Source organism: Odontesthes bonariensis, chromosome 19 (genome assembly GCF_027942865.1).
Source record: "Odontesthes bonariensis isolate fOdoBon6 chromosome 19, fOdoBon6.hap1, whole genome shotgun sequence".
NCBI lineage: Eukaryota > Metazoa > Chordata > Actinopteri > Atheriniformes > Atherinopsidae > Odontesthes > Odontesthes bonariensis.
In genome coordinates, this window is record NC_134524.1 from 14,955,756 (window position 1) to 14,982,224 (window position 26,469).

Here is a 26,469-nt window from a genome sequence, read left to right on the forward strand (position 1 = left end):
CAGAGTTCAGTCAACAGTCTGTGGTTCAGCTGCCTACATATTGTTAAATCCAAGCTGTGTGTGTTTTTTTGTGAATTTGACTGCAACATCTTGATTGACTATATTGTAATGGCATCTATTTAACCCATGTATGATGCATGAGGTAAGGCAATAAATGTGGTCAGACAAACACAAGGACCACTTTAATATGCATCATACTGCAACTGTGTGTGAATATGCATGGCATTTAAAATGCACAAGAGTATGTGCGCTTACTGAATAAATAAACGAGCCTCGAAAGATAGATGAATTAACAGGAGAAGTGCTGCTTTTGCCATTTTCTTTAGGACAAAGATGCTGAGGGAGTGGAAGAGAAAGAGCAGAGGTAGTTTGAAGGAGTGAACTAGGCATGGGAAGTGTTGTTAATTGCGTTGTCACTGACTGAGAGGGAGGGAAGAGTAGGATGCAGACACAATGTGAAAGAAGGACTGATAGCAGAGAGGGAGACATAGACACTGCACAGCACTGATTACTGGTTAGAAGCAGAGATGGGAGAAAGGGGGAGTGTGGGTGTCGAAGAAAAGAGTAAACAGACTAAGGTCAGGAAGGTATGGAAGTATCCAAGGGAGTGCTCTGCTTGATTATGAAAGTGGTGAGACGGGCAAACGGATGAAAAATGGAACAGGCATTAACTGAGGCAAGGACGAGAGGAATAGACAAGCACAAGGTGAGTGGTATAGAGCAGAAGGATGAGAGGAAGAGTTTGTCTGCATGTATATGCATTATGCATATAGAAGCAGGGGGTCACACCAGGATGGAGTATAGGTATGCACACATGTATGCATACCAGAGACATTCTGCATCCCAATTTCAGTCTCAAGTGAGGCAAATTGAAACTCTATGAATAAACTGACAGACAGAAGAACCTCTTGCACTTGAGTAATGACCTCATCTTTCACCCTCTTCCCATTTTTCTACATACTGGATGCTCACAAATTGATATTCTGTCACAAAACTGGACTGTGTCTAAATGATGCCTTTATGCTGTAATATATCATGCTTTCTACATTGCCCTGAAAATACTTTTTTTTTTTTCCTCCAGAAGCTGTACTCAAACCTGTTGCCTTCAGCTGTGGGTTATATGTGTCAATGGGGAGAACAGCAGTGAAACAAAATATTTCCTCTCAAAACACAAAATGCACATCAGTCAGAGCATGGCATGATTCTTCAGCTCTGTTGCTGTGTAGCTTTACAGACTGTTACAAATATGTCTGCCCCTTCATGAAAGATTTTCTGAGTGTGTGATTAAATATTTCTGCAGAAACAATGAGCCTCACAAACAAGCTCATTTGCTTGCAGGGACACACACAAGGACTAAACCAAGAAGCTGATGTTTATCATTATATTGTGCATAAAAAATAAATATATTGTTGCTTTGCTGGAGGTATTGAGCAAATATGACGCAGTCTGTTTGGCCTCTCATCCATTGAAAGTAGTTATCGCAAAAAAACAAATGTAAGGAATTGTATCCCTGCACACTGCACAGAGATATTGCTTCATTTTTTAAAACAAAAGATCATTGAGACTCTCCTGTGACACTACATCCTCAAACTTCTGATGAAAACAGGATGAGGAATGTAATGTTGAAAAAGGTAAAGATCTCACAGTTTGTAAAGTAAAGATTTTGAAAACAAGGTAACGGCAGGAGTTTGCAACCATAAAGTTTAAACATGAACTGCAGCACATCTGTTTACAGCATCCATAAATAAATGTACTAATCCCTGTCTGCAGAAGGCACTGAAATAAAAAGTATAATATAATGTGTCCTATTGCAACCTGTATCACTTTGTGCGTCACATTTATATGACACCGTTCACAGAAACAGAGTTCACGTGAATCGGACTGACACAAACATCGTCAGTGAGATTGATAAACAAACAAACTAAAGTTATAAGACAAATGACAGAAATATTTTATTAACAATATGAATGGATTTATAAAACTGAAAAAAAAAGAGGTCTTGTTTAACCGAAAGTTTCTTTTACTCCAAGTTCTTCACTGATGTAATTCAATTTAAAGTAGAAAGACAATTTGGAATTCCTTCAAATTGTCCACTACCAAGACATATTTAGTAAAGCAATTATAATAGAAAAGAAAGCTCAAACCTGTTACCAGTGGAATTAACTTTTCCCTGTGATTCAACTCTTAACAGAAAATATTTTAGCCACAACAAACAAAAAAGGTTTCAGTTATGGCAGTGATGTCAATGGTGAAGTATTAAGGTGTAAGTAGTGTGTTTCAACCCAGGCGCACTGGTTTGTGCTTCACAACATTAGTATCAGGGTGCCTTTTTTTTTTTTTTACTATGAAACAGAGGAGATTATGACCAGCTATAACCGACTGGCAGAATGGAGGACTTTCAGTAATGACCCCACAGCCATCAAAAACTTGGGTAATGAGTAATAAGTTAACTCAAGCATAGAAGCTGAAAACTCTACGTTATCAGAGCTTACAAGGAGGATTTAGATCAAACCAAGTTGTCCATTTAAAATACTTGCATTTAGCAAGCACAGAGTAGTGAACTGCATATAATGTCACTAATATCCTGCACTACAGCCTCAGACAGCAAATTAGATGTGCAGTGTGAATGTAAACAAAATTAGTAGAGCTTCTTGTGGAGTAATGGAAATTAGCTTTCAGATCTATTTAGGGAAGCTGAGTAAGTTTTCCCAATAGCATTACTCTACATAAGTGAGCAGCACACTCCACATCACTTTAGCCCAGTGGTCTCAAACTGATCCGTGAAAGGGCCGGTGTGGCTGCAGGTTTTTGTTCCAACCCTGCAGCAGCACAACTGACTTGTTTCATTCAATCAACTGAACTGTCTGCACTGAAGGTCTTAACCAGTTCAGTTGATTGAATGAAACAAGTCAGCTGTGCTGCTGCAGGGTTGGAACAAAAACCTGCAGCCACACCGGCCCTTTCACAGATCAGTTTGAGACCCTTGCTTTAGCCTGTTTCATGTTCCTTAAATTTTTAAAACAGAAGTTTTACTACTGTCTGTATTAATATATTTTCCACTCCACACCCCTGACTGGGGGAGGAAGGGGTCACTGAGCCCAGTCAGTCATTGGTGGTAATGGGGCTCTGGCTTTTTCAAAGCCTATGAAAATTACATTGCCCAGTGACCAACAAGGACCTCACAGGGGAATGAACCATAAAATCCATCCAACCAGCTTATCTCATGACCTCTTGAGAGGATTCCAGAAGGCCTGAAAAATTTAGGATAGAACCAGAATGTTGCTGGGAATGCAAATTAGTAATAATGAAGCCAAGGTTGCCAGTCTCCCAGGAAAAGTTGCCCCAAGGTAAAAGAAAAGAAGTGGGAGTGCTGGGCAGCAGGTTTTCATTTTTAAGCCATTGGTAATAAGAAAAATAAAATAAAAGATTTGTCCCCCTAATACGTCGGTGTGCCCACTATTCTATATACACACAGATGAGTTTTTAAGCATCAAATAAGCAGGCTTCCGTACTCATCTGCACTCATGACTATTTGAATAATCACTTTTAGGAATTAGTAATATTCTGCGTATTAATGCACCTGTTTCTTGACCACAGAGGTTTCTTTCTGCTGATCTGCCAGCTCCTCTGCTCCATCTTCCTCTCATAATTGGCTTTGTGCATTTTTACTCTGCAGAATGAATAGGTTTTTCTGACTTGGGGCCATAATTATGAATGCGCTATTGATTTGTTGATTGATTTCCTACCCTCGGCTCAAGAGGCAGACTCGCAAAAAGACAAAAAAATTGTTTTTATGCAAGGCTGGTGATCTAAGGGTGTGTTCACACTTAAGAGGTTTAGTTAGATTAAAAAACAAACCTTGACGTGGTTGTTCCATTAGTGTAGATTGTTATCAATAGAATTTATTTCTATTGCCAGACAAAAAAGACATGACAAACACATGCTGAAAAACTTGCACGCTGGCATAACATTGACAAATTATTACAATGAAATCAAATCTTGGAGAGAATGATTAAAGAATTCCTCAAGAAAATAAACATGATAATAGTGTGTGTTGCCGTTTCAGGGTACATATGTGCATCATTCTGCCCGTGCAATGTGTTGTCAGTCAAGTAAAGATTCATAGGAGAAAAATGGGTGGTTTTTGTTCCTCAATCTCCCAGCGTTAAACAACAACAACATGGGGTCTTCCCTTGAACCACCAGCAGTGAATTAAATAAGGTGTCAGGACACCAGGGAGGCCCGCAGGAGGTCACCATCACGGTGAGATCAGTTTGTTTTCCTGATGGTTCAACTGCTTCTTTGTTTATTACCCTCAGTTATTACTTTCACTAATCTGGTTGTTATGAGAGGTGATATGCATTATGAGTCACCCTAAGACTCAGACAGAAGGGAGCTTTTCTGCTACACAGCCGTCCCCAGCAAGACAGTCCTCAGGCCCTTAACACATTGACTCCCAAGTCACGTAAAACTACGTTTTTACTGCCCATGCGTTGGCTCCCAAATGGTAAAAATACGTTTTTACGTTTTTTTTATGGATTCTGAATCTATACATTCTAATGCACATTCTGTGTGATTTTTGTAATTATGTGATGAACAGAACTGACATAGATGGCAGTCAAAAACTGGTGTCATCATCTGGACATTTTGATCATTACACCAATGGCTTTGCGTCAACTCAAGAACAATTTTGATAACGCTGCATTGATTGTTGTGCATTTCCGCATTTTGTCCAATCGCACGTGTCGGTTTCCAGGGGGTGGCGGTAAAGTAACATAAACAAACAACAAGAAGGAGAAGAAGACACGCGACAAGTCAGGAGGCGGTCTTATGAACAGGTTAGCTTAGCTCAGCAACATGCTGCGATCACGCTTGGAGGGAAAGGGAAGACGATATCTCAGTTTGTTGTTGATTTTGGTGGATACCCGCCTTGGTTTAGCTAAGGATAGCTCGCTAATGGCGGCACCTAGAGACACGCAGTTTTGACCCACAAAGAGTTTAAAATCTCAGCTTTCAAACGAGCCATAACATGTTTCAGTGGCCCTATCACATAATATGCTTTGACTGTACAAAAAACGTCAAAAAATGTTTTAGAACGCTGGGATTCTTTGACATAATTCCGTAAACACCGCCAGTATTCAATGTGTTAAGAGGGAGCCTGCCCATTTGGAAACCTGCAGGCAAAGCATGATTTTTTTTCTCTTTCTTTCCTTACCCATCATAATGAAAATGAGGAACTCATGCAGATTTGAAGACGTAAGAATGCCATCACGCTAACGTTGATGTGCACCAAGACTGCTTGATATAGTAGTTCCTCTGTTCACTTCCAAGCTTATTCTGTTTTATGTTCATATTCAATCAAACAGTACTTGATTCTAAAAGGAGCACATTTATTTTGATATACAGTATCATTTCAGAAATGTTTAAGTTCCAGCAACAAAATATAAGTCAGAAAAGCTGTCAAATTAAGGTGTGAACTTGTACAAAGGCCTTTTATCAGGCCTATGTTGATTTGATGAAAGAAATGCGACCATGCACTGTAATAAAAGCTTGATGTTAACATTTTTTATTTTTTTATTTTTTATACCCTGCTCTTTTGAACTTATTTCAAACAATCAAAATTAAATATAATTACTAAATAACTTTTCCCAATGTTACAGCCAGCATCCACCTAAACTGTCCTTGAATAATCTTTCTCAAAAATTATTTGGTTCCAAGTGCATTTTGTTCTGACAGGTCAGTGACCTGTATATGACCAAGTCCGCTTACTCAGATTAACGGTGGAGGCTGTGTGTTTTATCCTTATGCAGCCATGGTTGGTGGCTGTGTCAAAATATGTGGAAAACATGGCATGCGGACTACTTGTTTGCGTTATTGTTGGTGCTCGAGTTGTGCCCTGCTGTGAAAAAGACAAAAATTGGGGACGGACAAGGAGTTACTCTGTGATGGAGCGAAACTAAGTGTTGTAAATACGTAATTAAGAGTCTGTGCTTCTCAGTTGTGGTTGCTATGGTCAAAATGCCATAATCTCCAACTCTGTGGTATGAGAACCATAAAGATGGAAACCAACATAGTACCATAAATCAACTTGAATATGTTACTTACCAGTGTCAAGCTTGGTCCCCTTGGCACAGGCAACGATGGCCCCCATGCTGGGCTGAGACGTCATCCCAGCCATGGAGTCAACCTAAAGAGAAACAATGCAAATACTGTTTTTCTAAAAGCCTAAAATCATTACAAAAGCAAAGCACTTTAGTGAAGACACTAAATTCACAGTACAGCCATGGCGAAAGGAGTGGACTAGTCTGTATATCTACTAGTCTGCACAGATGAGCACATTTCTCCAAAAGGTTCATACAAGCATAATGTAATGATTAGGGGGCATACAGCACAAAAAAAGCAACTTTCCATTGAAAAGAGCAGTTTGTACTTTTAAAGGCCTTCATTTCCCCTTCTTTATGTGCACATCATCATGCTTCATTTATTCCTGTGTATGACTGTAATCCTTCATTATTTACAGCTTGTAAAAAAAATGAAACCGTTGTAAATGTTTTAGGGACTGAGGCTGATACATGATGGAGGTGGACAGTCAGTTGTTGTTGCCAGGAACTAAACAACACATCAAGTCAAAACTGCAAATAGCAGCCAATTACTTAAACCAAAGTGTCTGTGTTGGCAGCATGAATATGTAAACGGTTGGGAAAAAAAAATCCCAGCTCAAAAACCGCTCCATCTCAGGCTACGGCTACACGGAAACGAAACAAGATTTTTTTTGAAAACGGGTACGAAAATTATTGCAACCACACAGGAAAGCTGGAAACGCTGAAAACGCTGAAAACGATGCAGTACACACGCCACACCTCTATGTGCGCTGTAAGCCACCCCCACCGGTTACACCAGAACAATAGAAGAAGCAATGCGCATGTGTGTACGCCCCTACTTCTACCAGCGCGAAGCTCACGTTGTTCCTTCAACAACGCCGCTGTAGTTAGCAGTGTCTGCAGCAGTGCTACTATTAATGTTGTGGGGTCCATGATGATCGCTGTCTGTCCTTGTTGTGTTGTCTTCTTCTTCCAGATTTTGAAGTGCTGTTTACACATACCCGGGTATTTTGAGAAACGCATATTTTCTAACCTTCGTTTGCAAAAATAACTAGGTGCACACAGCCCCGTTTTTAAAAAAACACGTCTACATTGATCAGCATAAATACGCTATCAAGAGCTGTTAAATTACGCCAAGCCTGACGGTGGCAGTGTTAGAACAATGAGAATTCCACAAAAGCCAATCAGAAGCCTAATAGAGAACCGCTGACAGGAAGAACTTCCGGATCCTTTTGAAGAAGAAAATATGGCGCCAGGCTCGTGTGTGGACTGATAGCGAGACTGAGTTACTTTTAAACGTTGCGCTGGACTATAAAACTGCTAAAGCCCTGAAAATTGTATGACTGTAATTTTCAAAATCACACAAGCGAGTATAGCTCTCAACAACAGAAATGCTGTTAGTACCTCCATGCTTGCCAGATAAACAATGGACGGAGAGAATGGCGTTTTCACGCTAGCATCCTGCCAACATGGCGGATAGGGGCGGGGCTCTGTACTATGACGACAACTCCTCATTCTCAATTGCCCAAAACTCAGTTTTTGTCTCTTTCAACCAGTTTACACACAAACGCTAAACGGAGTTTTTAAAAAATCTCCACTTTTGCCGGAGTTTTTTTTATGCTTCGTTTTTGGAGGAAAAAACTCCGTTTGTGTATAAACGAAAGGCACAAACAAAGGGAAAGGTCTTCGTTTATCAAAATATCAAAAGTATGTGTAAACAGCACCTGAATGGAAGCCGCTTTTTGTTCTGGTCACTGACGTATGTGTATACGTCACTGGCGTTGGCCATGTGGCTGTGACGCAGATGTAAACAAATCCGTTTTGGCTGTAACAATGGAAACGAAACGACGACATTCTCAGATCTTCCCAATCTGGTATCCGTTCTCCAAAACTATCGTTTTGGGGTAGTGGGAACGCCGGCTCCGTGTGGCCGCGACAGCCAAACGATAAGCAAAAGTATCGGTTACAGTGAAAAACGTTTCCGTGTAGCCGTAGCCTCAGTTTCAGTGACATTTCACAAATACAAAAGAGATCTAACTGGTGGAAAATTATTTGTTCATGTTGTTAAATTTACTAGCAGCTTTATTCTCGATAAGTCTTCCAAAGGAAAAGTGGTTGGTACTGTTCACATGATAAATACTCACTGCAACATCTACTACATCAGCTCCAGCTTCAGCACAAGCCAACATGGCTGCTACACCAGCTCCAGCTGTGTCGTGTGTGTGCACATGGATGGGCACATCTGGGAAACGGTCCCTCAAAGCACCAATCAGAAGCTTGCTGGCCTCTGGCTTCAGCAGGCCGGCCATATCCTGTTGAGAGAAACAAAAGATTCATGTGGATACAATTGACAAGTACTACCTATCTAACCATTATAGCAAACCAAGCACAGTGCTCTTTAACATAATTGCATCATTGGACTTGATCTCATAAGTTAAGTAGAGCAAACCAATGTTTAATATCACCAGTCTACTTTATAAACCCTGTTTAAACAGTCTGCATTTGTGAATGCAGCAACAATGCAGCATTTGCAATGCCGTTTAGCATGTCCACACTTTATGAACGACACTGCAAACAGGATTTTTACACATCCTTCTCCCTCTCTCTTTACTTTGGACCAGCAAAGAGGTGGTGGTACTATAGCATGAGCTTTTCAAGGCTGAAGCCGGAGATTTAGTGATTGAAAGAACTGGTCCAGAGTTAGGCTCTAACTCCGTAACAGAAAAAAGCCCCTGAGACAAACAATGTTAAATGGCCACTTCAGAAACCATACATAGATAAATTGGTGGTGTTTCTAAGATAAGTTAATGCATTTGACAATTACAAATAAAATGAAAAATACAGGATTGACACTCCTGTGTTAAATCTTAATGGACACTGAAAACAAATCTGCAGACATAGCTTAGATGTTTCGTTGGACTCCCTTTGATGATCATTACACTCCCTGAGGTTATTATATTTGCACATTTCCTCTTATAATAGCGAACCTCATTAGTTATGCAAGTCTTTTATGCAAATGCCACTGCTGAGTGTGATGATTAACACTGCGGTAGAGAGGGAGTTTATCATTGCTCGTCTGAAATATTCTGTCATGCCTGAATGAAGAAATTAATACTTTGCGAGCAATATCTATCAATTCATTTAGATAAGAGGCTCAAGTATACAAGTAATTTTACTTGGAAAAAGCTGAATACCCTCAGCTCCTCTGAGCAGAGAATCTTCAAGAGTTTAAAAGCAATACCACCAAATTTAACAAGTTTGTTGTGTTGGTTATTTTAGTTGAGGAAATCATATTCAAAGTAGAGTAAAATAAGTACATTGACAGGCTAAAGATTGTACAGATGTATAAAAACTATGTATAGTCAATTGGACTCTGATTATGACAAACATGACTTGCACTGTATGTCTGCTTGTTATTCTGGGTTTGCCTCAGTAGGCCAACCATATTCTACGTAGTGTAAGCGGCAGTAGAAAAATTTATCGAGGAATGCCCTTTATCCTACATGCCATTTTTATTTCATCACCTTGATACAGAGGATGTGGGTTCCTGCTTTCACAAGTTCATCTGCAAGTTTCACATAGTAGTCCAGGGAATATTTTTGCCTCATCGGGTCAGAGACATCGCCTGTGTACGAGATGGCAGCTTCAACCACGCCACCTGCTGCTCCAGCAGCCTCCATACCCAGCAGCATGTTGGGAAGGTAGTTTAGGGAATCAAATACACGGAAGATGTCCATGCCGTTCTCTTTGGCTACCTCGCAGAACCTGGAGGGAGGGACCGTTGTTAGTTAACCATATACAGATTTTGTTTTTAAATCTACAGCATATTTAGCAAGGGAGGCAGTCAATAGCTACAATCGCCTGCAGGATTATCATAAAGTCTCGCTCACATGTATAGAATGAGTTGTCATTCACAATGAGCTCCAAATAATAGCACATATCTGGGGTGGGATAAGCTGTTTATATCAATTTCCACATCCCTGCTCATAAATATTACTCTACCTGAGTAAATAGAGTATTTCCGAAATATTCATGAAAAGAGCTTACACAGCCTGCAGGAGCCCACAATAACAAGAAAAATGTGTATTCGACTTATCATCCAAACTGCTTGTGGTAATGTAAATCCTTCCCATTATTGCCTTTGTCCCAGTATCCTAATCAGGTTGTTCAGAACTGGGATGAGTGCTTTCTGTAAATGTGATTACTATGATTATTCACATACTCGGGTTTTGTTTTGGAAAATAAACAGACACATTGTGCTCATCAGTATCACAAGAGGTTTACCAACTCTATATGTGCATGTCCAGTTTTTATTGATACAGTATAATGTATGCATGTGCTGCCAGTGTGTACAAGTTGGCACCAAATCAAACCACTGCACCATCTTACATCTTATTTTGAGCTAAAGTGATAATTATTCATGCAGTCTAGTAACTTTTTCTGTCCAAAAATTCATAATGACAAGAAATCCTCATTAAACTATACAACCTTCAATCACTCCAGGCTGTTTGGATTCAAAATCCTCAGTCTGCAAAGTATGTTGTGCTGTGAGCCTGTAAAATTCACTTTACATCAATTAAATGAAATGGTATTACACTTTGATTTGATTTAGTTATTGAAGAGGCTAAGGTTACTTGGTTGAAAGCCGTCACAAAGAAAACGTTGTGGGTGAGAAAATGACAGAATGTAGAGACGATGGAGAGGGAGCCTGGCGAACACATCAAAGCCGTTAATCACAATGATGTGCAAATTTTCAATGACACTCCCCCTATGGGACTCAGAGTGAAGAGGAAGACGAGGAGCAGAAGGGAGAGAAAAAGGGAGTTAAGAAAAAGAAAAGACGTATGCAGTGTGGAGAGGTTATCAGTGAGGATAAATAATGACTATGATAAGAAGAGTGGGGAAGGCAAAAAACAGGGAGGATAGGGGAGGTCTGTGTGTGGGATTCAGTGGGAAGGAGGGAGGTGGGGACAGCTGCATTAGTCACAAGCTAGCCGCAACTAATTTATTTCAAGTTAGGGGGAAATCAGTGTGTGTGTGTGTAGGGGGGGTCCTTATCTATGTTTGCGTGCAACTTACTACAGGTGTGTATACTTGTGTGTATCAGTCATCCGCAGCACCAAGGTAGTTTGAGAATCCATTTGGAAAAGGTGTATGTACACATGTGTTCCTGCACAGGAGTATTTATACCCCAAGTGCATTACAAGCATACGACTGTATGAGTGATGAGCAACTCAGTGAGCACGATAAGAGGCAACAGAAACACATCAACCAAACTGACCTGATTAAACGTGTGAGCGTTGCATGGTCTGCGGGTACCCACATTACAGCTTTTCCATTTAGATATATTTAGACAAGTAACTATGGCTTCATCCCAGATGTCAAATCTCATTTGATCTTTATGCAGGTGAAACTCTTGCCAATATTTACAAACATTTTGATAACAAATTTTTTGGCTCAAGAAGTTGACATCCGAGCAGATCTTAATGTTAAATGATGCGATTAAAAGCTTTCAGGATGGTGAGAAATATGGACCGTGTGCCATAAATAATCAAAACGTATATTTAAAAAAAAAAACACATGTTGTGTTTTAACTCAATTAAGATTGATTCAGACATTTAAATAGTTATGTTGAAAATATGTAAAAAAAAAATTTTTTTTAAATCGGTCTATAATTAGAACAAAAATAAAGCAGGAGGGATACATCAAGACCCGTCCTGGGTCCCTAATAATGACATAAGTTAGATTTATCTCCAACCAAAATTAAACATTACCAAAAACCAAAGAACTTATTTATCCATTTGGCAGTAGTATGCAAGGATAATAAAAGCAATTATTTTTTAAAGAGATGAAGTTTTAGAGTGCCCCTTCTGTGGTATGTAGAAAAATTATATATTGTGTTAGTTTTCACTGTACTGCTGTGATCATTGGTGTTACAGTCATCTGTGTAATTATTCTGGTTTGGCAAAACAATTTCAGTAATTTAAAGAGAGGCCAAAATCTATTCCACAGACAATAAAACCAAGTATGAAATTGCAAGTCACCCATGTCGTTCCCATGGAAACAACCCAACCAGAGGACATTTTCAAAATATGACAATAACAGACAATATAACAGATGGAGCAGCAGCTGGCTTCAAGAAAATCTTATTCAAACTGATGTTTTGAAAAAAAAATATCTAAAAAGAGAAAATGACAAAGCCGTTATACTTTTATAAATGGTTTTGGTTGGATGTACAAGTCTGTATATGCTGAGTAAATACAAACCACTCTAAGGACCATACTAATAACATGATACCCAATTCATACATAAGAGACTAAAGCTAGTGAGTACGATCTGTCCTAAAGTTCCAGCTCAGCTCTGTGTTGAAGTATTCATTACTGGATTAATAGAGATAGTGATGATTAGATGGCAAATTAAAAATGTTAACATTTATAGTAAGATTTGAATATTTATTAATTTGGTTAAGAGGAAAATGGCTCGATAAAATGTTAGTGTGTGCTTCACTCTCACTTAAAGACGGCGTTGTCAGGGTAGTTTGTGTAGCCCACGGCGTTGGCCCCTCTCAACAGCATCTGGAAAGGGACATTCGGGATCAAAGCTCTCAGCTCCTGGAGCCTCTTCCATGGACATTCTGACAAGAATCGCATGGCCACGTCAAAGGTAGCACCTACACACACACACACAAGCACAGAGAGAAATGGAGTTTCAGCTTTCATCTCAAGTGTCATCTGTCATTCAAGCTTTGATCTCAATTTGGTCAAAAAGTAATTTTTCAAACTTATCCCATCAGCCACAAATGCACACTATTTGATGATAGTTTCACATTCATTGCTCATTCCAACACTTTCATCATCTATTTTCAAAGGAACTTTAAAATCCAAGAAATGCTCTAGTGGGAGGGGTTGGAAAAAAAATGAAAAAAAGCGCAATCTCTCATTTCCCTTTGTGGGGGAGGAGATTAGCGATTCTCATACCCGTTTATCATATTAGCCAGAAATATTGAAGCCTCCAGTGGTATTTTGCTGATCCAACAGTCATTAAATTTCATTTTCTGAGCACTCATGCGTTTGGACACAGTGAAAATACCAAGCACAACTGCTTGTTCCCTGCTTTTATGAGCAGAAGGGATGCCATGGGAAAAACCCTCCCTCTTCATATTTTTTCCCCCACCTGATTAGAATTTTAGCGTACATCAGCATCCCTTAAACCACTGGTTAGGAGCGGATTTGACTCCACGCAATCCTATCTGATGTTAAAATATTAGTATTAATGTCTCACTACATGTGAGATACCAAAACATGAAGCAGAGTGAGGAATTCATCTGGGGCTGTAAAATCTATTCTAATAATTTGAGAACATGAATGAAGACTGACAGCTGGTCCCACAAGCAGGACATTAGACTCAGGCACTGCTGCAGCCTGCCTCCTTTCGGAAAGACAGGAAGCCTCTAACCTGTGAATATAATTAAAAAGAGATTGAAACACATGCAATGCCTATGATGACCAAACAATTTGACTACTTATCAAAAGTTCCTTATTTTCTAACACACCACCCCCTGGAGAAGGCACAGGTTGCAGAAATAAATGAGCTTCTAACATCCTGTAAAGGATGCATGGCTGGAGTAAACCTTAACACATAACTCAAAACGAAGCTTGTCCTGTCACACGCTGGCAAACTCAAAACTCCTTTATTTCTTTAAGACAATCTTCAGCCAAGAAGTGAGGGCTGCTGATGCATCAAAATTATTCATATCTATAATCTAAATTGTTGTACATCTTAGCATTTATTGCCATTTTGCTTAAATATGCAATTATAAACCCAATGCATTTGATTATTTTACTGCCATATCAATGTCATGAGATTTGATGATCCTTAAAACATATCCCAATCACTCCAACACACTTATCTAACAACTGCTTGGATGAACAAGACACACACCCCAACATACTGAAACAGTATTGTGTCTGCTTTTATCTTTTATGATGTAAGGTGACCTTGAGTGTCAAGAAAGGTGCCTATAAATGGAATGTATTATTATTAATTATGAAGAATCAATCTATTTATCAGTTGATACAATTGTGTCAGTCTGACACAAGGAACCATATAGATCTATTAAGTGACCCAGTTAATTTTACAGTACCTTACATGGTGCAGGGAGGAACACTATATGAGGAAGGGACTTAATCCTCAAAGGGCTTTTACAGGCTTAAAACCTTCAATGATTCATTCTGCCTCTAAGCAGCTGAAACATGTGAAAGCAATATTCCCCATCTAAGACTAGTAAAAAAAAAAAGGGACACAGGGACAATGTGTCATGGTGACAGCCTTCAATATTCACATTCAAAATTCAGTCATCTCCCTTGAGTGATTTTTTTTGGCTTAAGGTGATTCAAACCTGAACAAAATGCGTCTCTGATCAGTGTGTGATGAATGTGTATTTTATGGGCACATGCTATCAAGAGGGGCATAAGAGAGGCACAGTAGTTATTTCTCCTGTGGTAATTAAGTGATTCACGAGGGCCTGTTTAAAGGTACTGTTATGAGCTGTCACTGTGGGACAATGTGTGCCAGAGATGAACTTTTCACAGCATGGTGGTCTAATTTGTGTTTAACAAACTAAATCAATATGAGGCGAGTGTGTTGCTGGCAAGTGGTGAATCAGGGAACACTGGGCTGTAAAAACAGCGTGAATTAACTAATCTAACAGTAAAGGTGAAGCAAAATAGATTACTGGAGATACGTATATACTCTTAAAGTGTACAACTGTCCTTTATTGAAGATCAGTTTACTTGAAAACAGATGTGTAAAGTTTTCCGTGTCTGAGACATTAACCTCTTGTCATTGGAGTCATCTTGAAATTATAATTTTTCCAGAATAGATGTTATGAACTGGAAAGTTAGAATCTGAAAGAAAACATCAGTGGTCTAAATGAAGAGCCAGTTAGCTTACTGTAGTGATTTCTTGTATTGGTCAGTTTAGAAGATAAATAATTTATCTTCAATAATGAATTATATTTGTCTTATTTCAATATAAAGAATAATTTATTTGGAGATCAATTCATTGACCTTGCATTAATCAAAGTAGATATTGATCCATACAAGGAACCAAATATTTTTATGTTGTGGTTTCGTGTACTTCAGTGTCTGCACACGAATGCCATTTTCTAACTGCTAACCAAACTTTATTCAAATTGCCTTTTAAACGGAAGAGCTAAACAGAAAGAAATTTAAGAGGGAAGTAAATCAAAGAATGTATATAAAACTAAGAGAACTACAATGTATCATTAAAGGAGAATTCCGGCTATTTTACAAACATATCCCATCTGTTGGAGACCCAGGAAAGTTGGCCAAAGGGAAGAACGCGAGAAATCTTCATGCCCGCTGCGCAAAGTTTTCCAATTGCGCTGATTTCCATGAAAGCGGGCTCTATCGGGCAAGCTTTTAACCTTTCCTGAGGCTCTTAACGTGTATCAAAATACTTTTTATCGAATTGGCCGTGGTTTCAGTAGCAATACAATTCAACCCAGGGGCTAACCATACCATTAGCTAGCATAGACATTATACATTTTGAGATTTCAAAAACAGCGCACCTACCTCTCTCAGCTTCTGTGTTCCACAGGCGTGCGCACAAATTAATCGATCGCCGAAGTCATACACTATAGTATTCCAAAATTGTCTTTTTGTCCACCAAAAACGACCCTCGGGAACCGAACTACACATTCCCATGTTTGTTATTGTTTCCTATCGAACAGCTGACTCGTTTCAACACCCATTTTCGCCGTGATGTCATGACGTGTCACATGACTGCTGGAAAGAGCGCACCTTCGCCCATTATTCAGCTGCGGGAGATAAGAACCCTCGGGATTTTATTGGAAGCAATTTCGAGATGGATAGTTCGTCAGATTCTGATGTTGGAATGGAAGAGTTTGACGAGTTTGATGGTCGGGGTTATCTTTTTGAACCAGAATACACTGATGAAGAGTTGTTGGCACAAGATGCAGCGAGGATGGCTCAAAACGATGATCCAGAAACGGGAGCTGCTGCTAGGTCACGCATTGGGGAGACATGGTGGTGCAGATGTGGACATTGTATTGCACTGACCACAGAGGAAGACAGTACTTTGGAATACTATAGTGTATGACTTCGGCAATCGATTAATTTGTGCGCACGCCTGTGGAACACGGAAGCTGAGAAAGGTAAGTGTGCTGTTTTTGAAATCTCAAAATGTATAATGTCTGTGCTAGCTAATTGGTATGGTTAGCCCCTGGGTTGAATTCTATTGCTACTGACACCATGGCCAATTCGGTAAAAAGTATTTTGATACACGTTAAGAGCCTCAGGAAAGGTTAAAAGCTTGCCCGATAGAGCCCATTTCATGGAAATCAGCGCAATTGGACAACTTTGCGCAGCGGGCATGAAAATTTCTCGCGTTCTTCCCTTTAGCCAACTTTCCTGGGTCTCCAACAAATGGGATATATTTGTAAAATAGCCGGAATTCTCCTTTAAATGTATAGAAAACACTTTTTCAGTCTGCTTGTCTTCGAAATTAAAAACTTTTGAAGAGAGAAAAAAAATTATTTTCAGATTATTTCAACAGAACATAAGAAAATCTGTCTCTGATGTTCAACTTCTGATAAACATTAAATGACCACATTCACTATTCACGAGTGTCAGGCAAGTACAAACAGCCAATTCTTTTATTTTTATTTTTTAATGCTGACAATGTGTTAAAAAGTCTTCAGGGAAGATTTATCACCCTTCTAAATGCTTTTAGAGCCCATTATCACCCGAGTATTAAAATGAACAATGGATTCCTGCTAAGATGTAAATATGCTTGAACAGTGAAGCCACAGGAAGGGTTCACAGGATCTCTGTGTAAAATCTATCGTGACTTTAAGTATCTAAATAACTATGAGAAGGTACTTTGTGTTCTGCAGCAAACAGGAAGAACTGATGCCTTAAGAGCACCCACGAGCATATTTCATGTAATCACAAAAACTTTTCTTAACTAGAAAGACCAATCAATCTGTTGCTTCTCAGTCTGTAACCTCAGCCATTTGCAGTCATTATGTCAGAAGTCATTTAAATTTCTTTAACTGAGTTCTTACATCTGAATGCAGCGATGTACTCTTGTTGTTGTCGTATAAAAGTGGGAGAGATAAACACATCTTTACTTCTTCTAACTTCTTTATCAAGACGAAAGATTGTTTAAACTTCAAGAACTTTCATTGGCAAATTATTCAAAAACCTGACACCCTCTGCATGAAAGACATTAGCATATGATGAAAGACTTTAAAAGGGAGACAAAGTAAGGTGTACTGACTATTCTCTTGGCCTTTTATCACAACTGGATTAACAAACACACTAAATCAAAGTGTTTACTTCAGTTTTCCCTGCAGAAAGTGCCTACATGAAGAGAGTTAACTGTATCGTCTACTCATTAAGAATAATCCTTTAATTCCTGGAAGTCACAAGTGGAAGTCACAAGTGGAAGCCTCCATGGATGTGACTTTTTCCAGTGAATGTTACAGATTATCTGAATGAAATCTCAGGAAATAGAGGCCAAGTCATTATATTGACTGCTGTCAAGTACCTCAAACACTCTCTAAACTGGGATGCACTGTCCTGCTAAAAGAAACCACTGCCATCAGGGCGTCCTATTGAAAAGAGGGGTCGTATAAGAGCTGTAACTATGTGTAGCATCCTATAATGCATTCTGCCACCATCTCTACCTCACATATACCAAACACACACATGCAGTAATCCACAGGATGTAAAGTTGACCAGATGCTTTATCAGACAAGGCGGTCCTCTATGGCTCAATGGTCAAAATCAGAGACACACGAGCCCAGTGAAGGTGCTTTCATTGTACAGCGGTTAGAGCTTAGGCAGCCGGACTGGTCTGTGTCTGCGTAGCCCAATGCTAAATAGCAGCAGTTCTATGACATTGGACCAAGCAAGCCTTTGCCTCGCCGTCCTTCAGGGAGCCATGATGACCCATGACCCTGTCACCAGTTGGTCATTTACCCTTTGCTGAACCACTTATTTAGTAGATATGAATAAATACTAAGCCAGAACACCTCAAAAGAAATGCTTTTTTCCGAGATAAAAACATCCTGTGATATAACCATCACCATTTGGCCCTTGTTCAAGTCACTCAGATTTGTGTGATTTTCCATTTTTAATGCTTTCCTATAATAACCCCTTAATAATAATAATAACCATTTACAGGTGCCTTTGTAACAAAATAGTGATTTTTGCTCAAGCAGTTCGGTGGTTTTAATGTTTTGACTTCAGCGTACTGGTAGAAACATGTTCACTGTCATAACCCGGACCAAATCAAAATCTATATCTATGATCAAACAATGTGATAAATAGCTTTACTGATAAATCTGTGGTTTTAATGGGGCAAGAGTCTCAGCTCTTTTACAGTTTAGAACACTTCTAGCAAGATAACGTTAAAGAAAAATTACATAAATGACTTGTCATGCTTAGCATAGCTTTTGGTTTTTGGAACACATGAAGCGAAGAGATGCGTTCAGGAAAGAAAAAAAAAGAAGAGAGAAAAAAAGAAAATCAGTGCTCTTTTATTAGAGTGAAAAACATTGTTGACTGGAAAATCATTCAGTCCTATTGAGTATAAACTCAGAATGCATTATAGTAGCAGGATCCTCAGAGTGTGTTATACATTATTGCAAACTTATGGAGAACAACTCTTTACTATGGTATGATCTGGAAATATGAAAGTATTTTCCACAAAGAAAATGAAATCTTAAAGAGGCATTTATGTGCCCTAGTCAAAGCACTTTCCCTTTCAGAAGAACTTCACAAAGTATAATGAGACACAGCTGGAGCTCCCCTGGCACCCATTCAACCGTTTCCTCAAAGGAAAAGTTCACCTCAAGTTATCACAGACTCTCTTCAAAACTTGGCCTTAAATGTAACTGGTTCAACACAGCGAAACATGAATCACATCAGTACTGTGGGTCTCCTCATTTCACAACATAACATTTAAGACCTTTTTAATCAAACCATCTACTTAATAATTTACTTTTGCTGTAACCTTTTTATCTGTTCAAATAACAAGTAAGTAGACAGCTGTTTTCTGTGAGATCTGCTTAAAGTACTCCCCCACTGTAATAAAATATATTGCTTCCTTTCTGAGTGGTGCACCGAATTACGCATGTCCAGAAGCTTGGCAGGAAGCTAAACTAGAGCCAGCTTGGCTAGCACCTAGCATTATTAAACGTATAGTTATCATATACTAAATACTAAATACGGCAACGATCGATGCTTGCTGTCAGAACAGCGCTCGTGCACCTTCGTGCTCGTGCACGTTCATGTACTCTAGAGGCGTGCCTTCGGGGGGAAAGTGAAGAAAAGGGTTGGGACTTTTTACCGGTGTATTTTCAAAATGCAGCTTCGCTGGACTCAAAATCCAGGATCTCCTACCCTACCTTTAAGTACCTAAGAGGTTTCTCAAGAAAAACCCTCTCACTTTTGAAACACAACAAGGACTTTTTTCCCTATTCTGATGTTAATCTTGTGATCCACTCCTAACAATAACCACAGTACCTTCGAGCACTATAACTGCAATAAACGTTTAAACTAAAAGACACGTCAGCTCCACAAATGTGAGTGTCCTGTGTGTGAGTGTGTTCAAACCGTAAACAAACGAGTTTACTCTGACACCAGTTCAAAACGACTGCCCTTCCCGTGGGCTCATCACCTACTACTCAAAGATGAGACATGCGTTTTCATTCTGTACATTCTCAGAGTAATTGCATCTTCTCTATGGACAATATTGCATTGCTCGTGCCTCAAGTTTCAATAACATGCGATTTTCTCATTCTGTTGAAGACAGCTAAAAGGTACAATCAGTTTCTATTCAAGAATCTCTCTGAAGACCTGCTTCTTGTAGGTGGAAGAATGACACTGTAGGAGGTTTTCAGTGATACGATTTTCGCAGCTCATAACATAACAAAAATGGGGAGATATAGTCAATGAAAACTGGAAGAGATCTATAGAATGAATGATGGGAGTGGGGGAAAAAGGCCTGGTTGTGTTAACACAACGAATAGATACATACAAGGGGACACAATTAACATAACAGCCATACGAATTTTAAGAAAAAAAATTGCACACACCAATTTTGAAGGTTTCCATTCAGCCGTTTTGCTATCACACTGCTTTTAGAATATTTACTTAATTTTTTTTTCATTTTTGAACACCATAGAAAAGCTGGTTTGATAACAAAAATAGATATTTTAGTTAGACAAGGACATTGATGCAGCAAAACTATGAAGGAAACTAATGAACACAAGAAAACTCACCTCCCCAGTTCTCCAGACTGTAAAGGTTGTTGAAGTTGTGACTGACGAATGGAGAGATCATCTTTAGGTCATGGGTACGAACTCTGGTTGCTAGGAGAGACTGGTGAGCATCCCTGAATGTTGTATCCATCAGCAACAGACCTTGGTGGGCTCTGACAGCCTTTGCGAATCCCTCAGGACCATCACGAAGCAACACATCACGGAAACCGACAGGTGGGTCACCTAACAGACGGAGAGAAGAAAAGAAAGAAGGACGTTAAAACAGAGAGGTTTGCATTTGTATACTGCAAGATGCACAGTTTGCATTATTACTTTTCTCTTACATCACCCTCAACAGAAAATTACTGACATCTTTAAAACAGTAAAGGTAACTTTTGATAAAACCACAGACCTGCAATTATCCATGTGCAATATAAAGACTTTAATAAACTTAATGAATAGACACAGCGTGCATAACTAATTTATTTATCCAGTTTAACACCCAAGATTAATCATATGCTCAGCGATTGTGAGGTCTGACTTTTTCTGTTGAACGATTTGTGATGCAAATGTATTACTCTTTTGAATACATATTGTTTTGAGAAGAAAAACGCTTTATTTTTGTGGCCCCAGCCAACTAGCCGGACTACCTTCGTCAATGCCAAAACGAGGCTGGAACTCGGCTCACAGGACGCAGTAGGGGGTAAGTCAAATTTAATAAATGATATTACTAATATGGGATGTCATACAGCTTCATGTCAAAAGAGGCGAACTATCCCTTTTAAGTGTACCAATAGTATTTACAGTATTCCCTCTCACATTGAACTAACATGATTCTTTCAGAACTTCTTCTGCCAATACAATCTCCTCTTGATGCTGCTCCTATTGCTCTAAGCCAAGGAAATCGGCTATAAAAGAATAGATGTATAAGCTCAGCAGACGGCTTATTAGAAACACCACCCACTGATTTGGGAAAATGGGTTGTTCTTGCTAACAGTGAGTCATATGGCTATGGTTTTCTATATAAAGTACACGGCTATCATTAGTGAACAGAGAGATCCAAGAGACAGAACTCTGTACTGTATGGCTGCCAGCAGAAGGTGAACCAGTTTTAGGATTTAACTACACTCAACACACGTCTATAAATTTTTAATCATCTGGTCTGTGAACATATTCTAAGATACCAGAATTCTCACAACACCGGCAATCATAGTGCCATCATGTTTCTGCAAACTTGAGTGTGGTATACTTAATCATCCAAAGGGTGGGAAAGAAAACCCATCCAGAATATAGTGAAATGTTACTCGCCTTTTAATTTATGACCAACATTTTTATTTCCATTCTCTAACTCATGTTTCATGAAAGTTGGGTTGGCAGTTTTTGCATGATCTTATCAACATACTACTTTGCTTTACCTCTGGCTTTGGCTAATGAATTCAAATTTAAAAAATAAATTTCATGATAATGTTGCTGTATCAAAAATCTGGAGCTCACCACAGATATTAAGATTTGCAGTATTTCGTATGGTGCAAAGATATCTATAAACAGTGAATGCCAACCTCATGGTTGGAGGGATCACTGCAGTCTGTATGTTTCAGTATCTGGGTAGCACAAATGTCTGTTCAAAACTTCATTGCACCATATAATAGGTAGATGTTTCACTCTTCACCAATGTGGTGGGCAGTGACTGCCAACTGTGGAGCTAAGCAGCTAATGTAGACAGACAGAAAAACAATATATTGAGATTGAGTGAAAATCATGTTTAATCATTTTTATGCTATCATGAGTGAGTGAAACAAGCTTGAACACCATGGCTGAACATATCCATGTGGACATTGCAGAGGACTAATGAAAATTTCCAAATCAGATTCAAACTGCCAGGGTTCAATCAAAAAACAGACCTAAGAATCACTTTGCAGGCTTTGGCTCAACTTTCCAGTTAATCTAAAGTTTACACAAAGCAAAAAAAAAGCAGTCAAGTGGAAGGCTCATCTGTGTGCACTTGATCAAATTCAGCTCAATGCAAGTCTTTACAGCCATTTTGTTCCACTTTCTGGTCTGTTTGTCATTTGCACAGCAAAGTACCAAAATGCACTTGCAGCTGAACGGTGTGCCACAACACTTAACAGAGGATCTCTCACAGGGACACAATAAAACAACAGACTCTGGTGAGATTCCCCTATTCACTGTTGCATCCGAACATAGCAAATTGTTTGGTGTATTAACATTTATAAAGTAGACTGAACCTGTAAACTTTACTAAGACCTGGATGAGCAGACGGTACCATTATCACCCTCTAATCTTTCCATCTTTTCTCTCTGCCATGCAATTAAACACAATCATAACCCAAGGCGTTAGCATATTGGAAAATTAATTTGGATCCATTTTTAAATGTATTGTGTAGGGATGTAACGGTTACTGGTATGACGGTAAACCACGATAAAAAGTGTTGACGATAACAATTACCGCGTTCATTTCAAATATCATTAATGTCACGGTTAATAACACGGTATGAAAACCGTGAGTTTAATCCTTCCCAGCCTCATCCGAGTTCTTAATTTGTCGCGCATGCTCACTGCGCAGCCTACAACATGCATTTCTTGAAGTTGGAATCATGGCCGAAGGTGTAGATGACAGCACTCAGAGTCAGGACATTTATCAGCCCTCTAAGAGGACTAAATCCGAAGTATGGGCATATTTTGTTTTTTATAAGAATGCCGGGGGACAGTTGATAGAAGATGGTTATCCTGTCTGCAGAACATGCAGGAAAAAAGTTTCCGCTAAAAGGTGGCAATACGTCAAATCTCCTTGCTCATCTCCGTGATCATCACCCACAACTGTATAGCCAATGCAACGTAAGTTAACGTTTCAGCTCAAATGCATGGTGTGGGGACATCGGGTTGAAGCAGAATGCAATGATCCGTCTGTCTAACTTTTTAATAACGTGTCAATAATCTAATCAGATGCCTACGGCACATGCACATGTTCGTTCAGTGGTGTTAGTGTGGAGCTAATCGAGACACATCTTTAACGTTAGCCTCAGAGCTAGACAGGTGCACATTTGAGTTGCGTTTATCATACAGTTGTAGGCTACAGTATCTCTTTGCATTAGTGATGGGTCATGCGCACAATAAAAAAGTGCAATAAAAAAGTTTAATTGAAATAAACAAATGTAAAAGTGGTTTTGTGACAGAATAAATGCAAAGAATTAGGCAACTATAAGGTCTCTCATAAAAACACTGAAAGCAAAAGGGTTTTCAACACATAAACCATGATTTTTTTTTTTGCCAAGTTAAGGTAAAATATAGGCTACAAAAGATCCTAAATAAGGAGCCGTTTGGGAGTCGAAAGAGCCGGCTCTTCTTTGGGAGCCGAGTCAAAAGAGCCGGCTCTTCTTTGGGAGCCGAGTCAAAAGAGCCGGCTCTCGGAAAAGAGCCGAACTTCCCATCACTACTTTGCATGCGTAGAGCCTACGATTTTCTGTGATAACTGAAAACGGACGGAAATCGCGGAATGTACCCTTTGAAACGGAATTCTAACTTTCAGAAGGAAAAATAATTCAAAATCGCCCTAATTCACCTGTGTTTTGCCCTGTACGATTGTTCCTTTAATGTTAATTGTTGATGTTTTTGATAAGATTTTGCAATATAATAAACACTGTTGCACTTTTTTCAGCTTGTGTAGGCCTACCAGTGCTTTCTGAACAGATTGAACACACTTTTAAAAATAATACAGAAAACCGTGATCATTTTGGTCACTATAACCGTGAGGTTAAATTTTCATACCCTTACACCCCTAGTATTGTGTACAATCAATCAATTAAACTAGTTAATGAGGTATCATGAGTCTAAATAGAAATCCTCCAAATCTCTGTCCTACATCTGTGCTGCTGAATATTTGCTCGACCTCTTCCCTGAAAACAAATTATCTTTGCTGTAATTGTTTCCAAGGCCCACATAAGCTAAATTAACCACCCAAACAGAAGAAGATATCTATTCACATACCAACATGTTCACACAGACACACAATATCAGCTCACTGCAATAGTTGATAGGTGAGCTCTGACTTCTTGCTGCTGAATATATCTCAACTTATCATGGTCTGTGTAAGACACAGGAATGTGAGGTACAGAAAGAATGATTATCAGTCCCATTTGTCTCGTTTATGCAGTCTAAAACTTGCCATCAGATCATATTCTGATAAATTGTTTTTTTCCCCCCCAATTGTGTTGTCTTTGACACAATACTCTAAAGGCACTACAGAAGAAGTTAGAGGGAATACGGTGCCTTTGATTATAATGGGCCCTGCACATGAGTTTCCTGGAAACAGTCAGTGTTTAAGTGGATTTGTGTCTGTTCTATTATGCCAAGAAGACAAAACAGTAAAATAAAAAGATACCAGTCCCATGCGACTGTAGTGTTCGACAACTGACCCATTTAGACAAATGAACCCTATTATTTGCATAGACAACTTCCCAAATTCCTACAATTCATTTTCTGTGCACAGTTCACTCCTCCATCTCGCATGCCGAGGTCCTTTTACACCTCTTCCCTTGACATGAAACACCTGTCTATTGCTCTCTCTATCCTGGAGCTCTACAATGCCACCTAAAACTACCAGACGGAGGTAATCAGTGCTCACTGACACCTGTTTAGTAGTTTTGCAGAGAGAGAGCTTGCCAGGCCTCTGTTCCGAGAGGACTTCCTACCTAAAACCCCATTAAATCTGTTTTCCTTTTTTGTTTTGGAACATTACAACTGTGTGATCCCAGGGGAACTGATAATTGAGGGTTCATTAAAGTAAGTGTTAGGCCCGTCATGTAAATAGCAGGCAGGCATTCGGCTGTAAGATTGTTTCATTGTAGCAGATTCAAGAAATGTTCGTCTTGGAACTCAGCAAACTGAGTGACACTTTCAGTCTGAATGGGTTAATAACCACAGCCCGTACCAGTATCCCTCCTCCAGGCTGCTGTGATTCAGAATTCTTTAATTCATTTCTCAGACGATGACATCTTTTACTTTTGGACACTCCAGGTGGGTTTCAGTTCTGCAATAAGGATGTACTGGAAGATAATGCATTTCTGATAGCTCATGTTTAATCTTTCCCATGTCTTTTTTGGCCTTCTTGCAGCTCTCCTTCAATATACTTAAAAAAAAAAAAAACCTGTTTGCTATTTGCAATGAAATGTTTGAATGTTAAGTGGTCATATCTCAATACTCTCAATAGAAAATTCATCTCAGGTTTCTGACTTAATTGTCAGGATATCTTTTGACCCATTTTAACTGAAGTAAAGAAACTGCATAAAACAGTCTCTCTCCCACTTTATAGACATAAATTACAAATTAGTGGACTTCATAATCTGAGTACAACCAACAAAATGTCATGCCAGGTTCCATCCTGTAATTGTTTTATCTCAGCCTGGAAAAAAGTGGTGGACCAAAATTGACCTCGGAGCAAGACAGGAAGTACAGGTTTTTTTGAAAAAGAGGAAAATAATGTATAGCTAACAGATGAACTGGAAACAGGTCAACCACATCACATCCATTAAGAGTGTTTCTGAAAACTCGCAGGCTTCACTCCCTGAGGAACACAGGATCAAGATCGCACTGGGTCAGTCCATCTACTAAGCTTACAAGACTATGTCACATACAGTATTAAAAATAAGATAAGCGCTAAAAGCATCTAAAGGGAGTAATAAAAAATTGCAATGCAATTCCCAAGACATATACTGACATTTATTGGTTTATCACAGCTGAGTGCTCTTAAAAACAAACACTGCAAAGACCTTGCCACTGTGATGAACCTTATTTTCTCTCACTTTTGCAATTATTTAATCATAACCTGAGGCATTTACAAATTAGAATCAGTATTCAGATCTATTTTTGCTGCAGTGTGTACATTCATCAATCAATTGGACTAGTTAATGAGGTACTATGTGCCTGTTTAGATGCCCTTAAGCCCCCTGTCCCTCCTCAGTGCAGCTGAATATTTGCTCCTGACCTTTTTGTTGTATCTCACCTCTAAAAACAAATCATCTCTTCTATAATCTTTACA

At 39.1% G+C, this 26,469-nt stretch overlaps 1 protein-coding gene across 1 annotated transcript in view; it reads right to left on the reverse strand.

Annotated features, from left to right (window-relative positions):
• The window catches only part of pcxb (pyruvate carboxylase b), a 305,729-nt gene that overhangs the window by 29,683 nt on the left and 249,577 nt on the right, over window positions 1-26,469 (reverse strand). The window contains exons 15-19 of the mRNA XM_075450834.1: window positions 20,437-20,658; window positions 12,615-12,771; window positions 9,626-9,866; window positions 8,246-8,413; window positions 6,106-6,187 (exon numbers count right to left, since the gene is read on the reverse strand). Of these exons, the coding sequence (XP_075306949.1) occupies window positions 6,106-6,187; window positions 8,246-8,413; window positions 9,626-9,866; window positions 12,615-12,771; window positions 20,437-20,658 (870 nt within the window). The remainder of the gene's footprint in view (window positions 1-6,105; window positions 6,188-8,245; window positions 8,414-9,625; window positions 9,867-12,614; window positions 12,772-20,436; window positions 20,659-26,469) is intronic.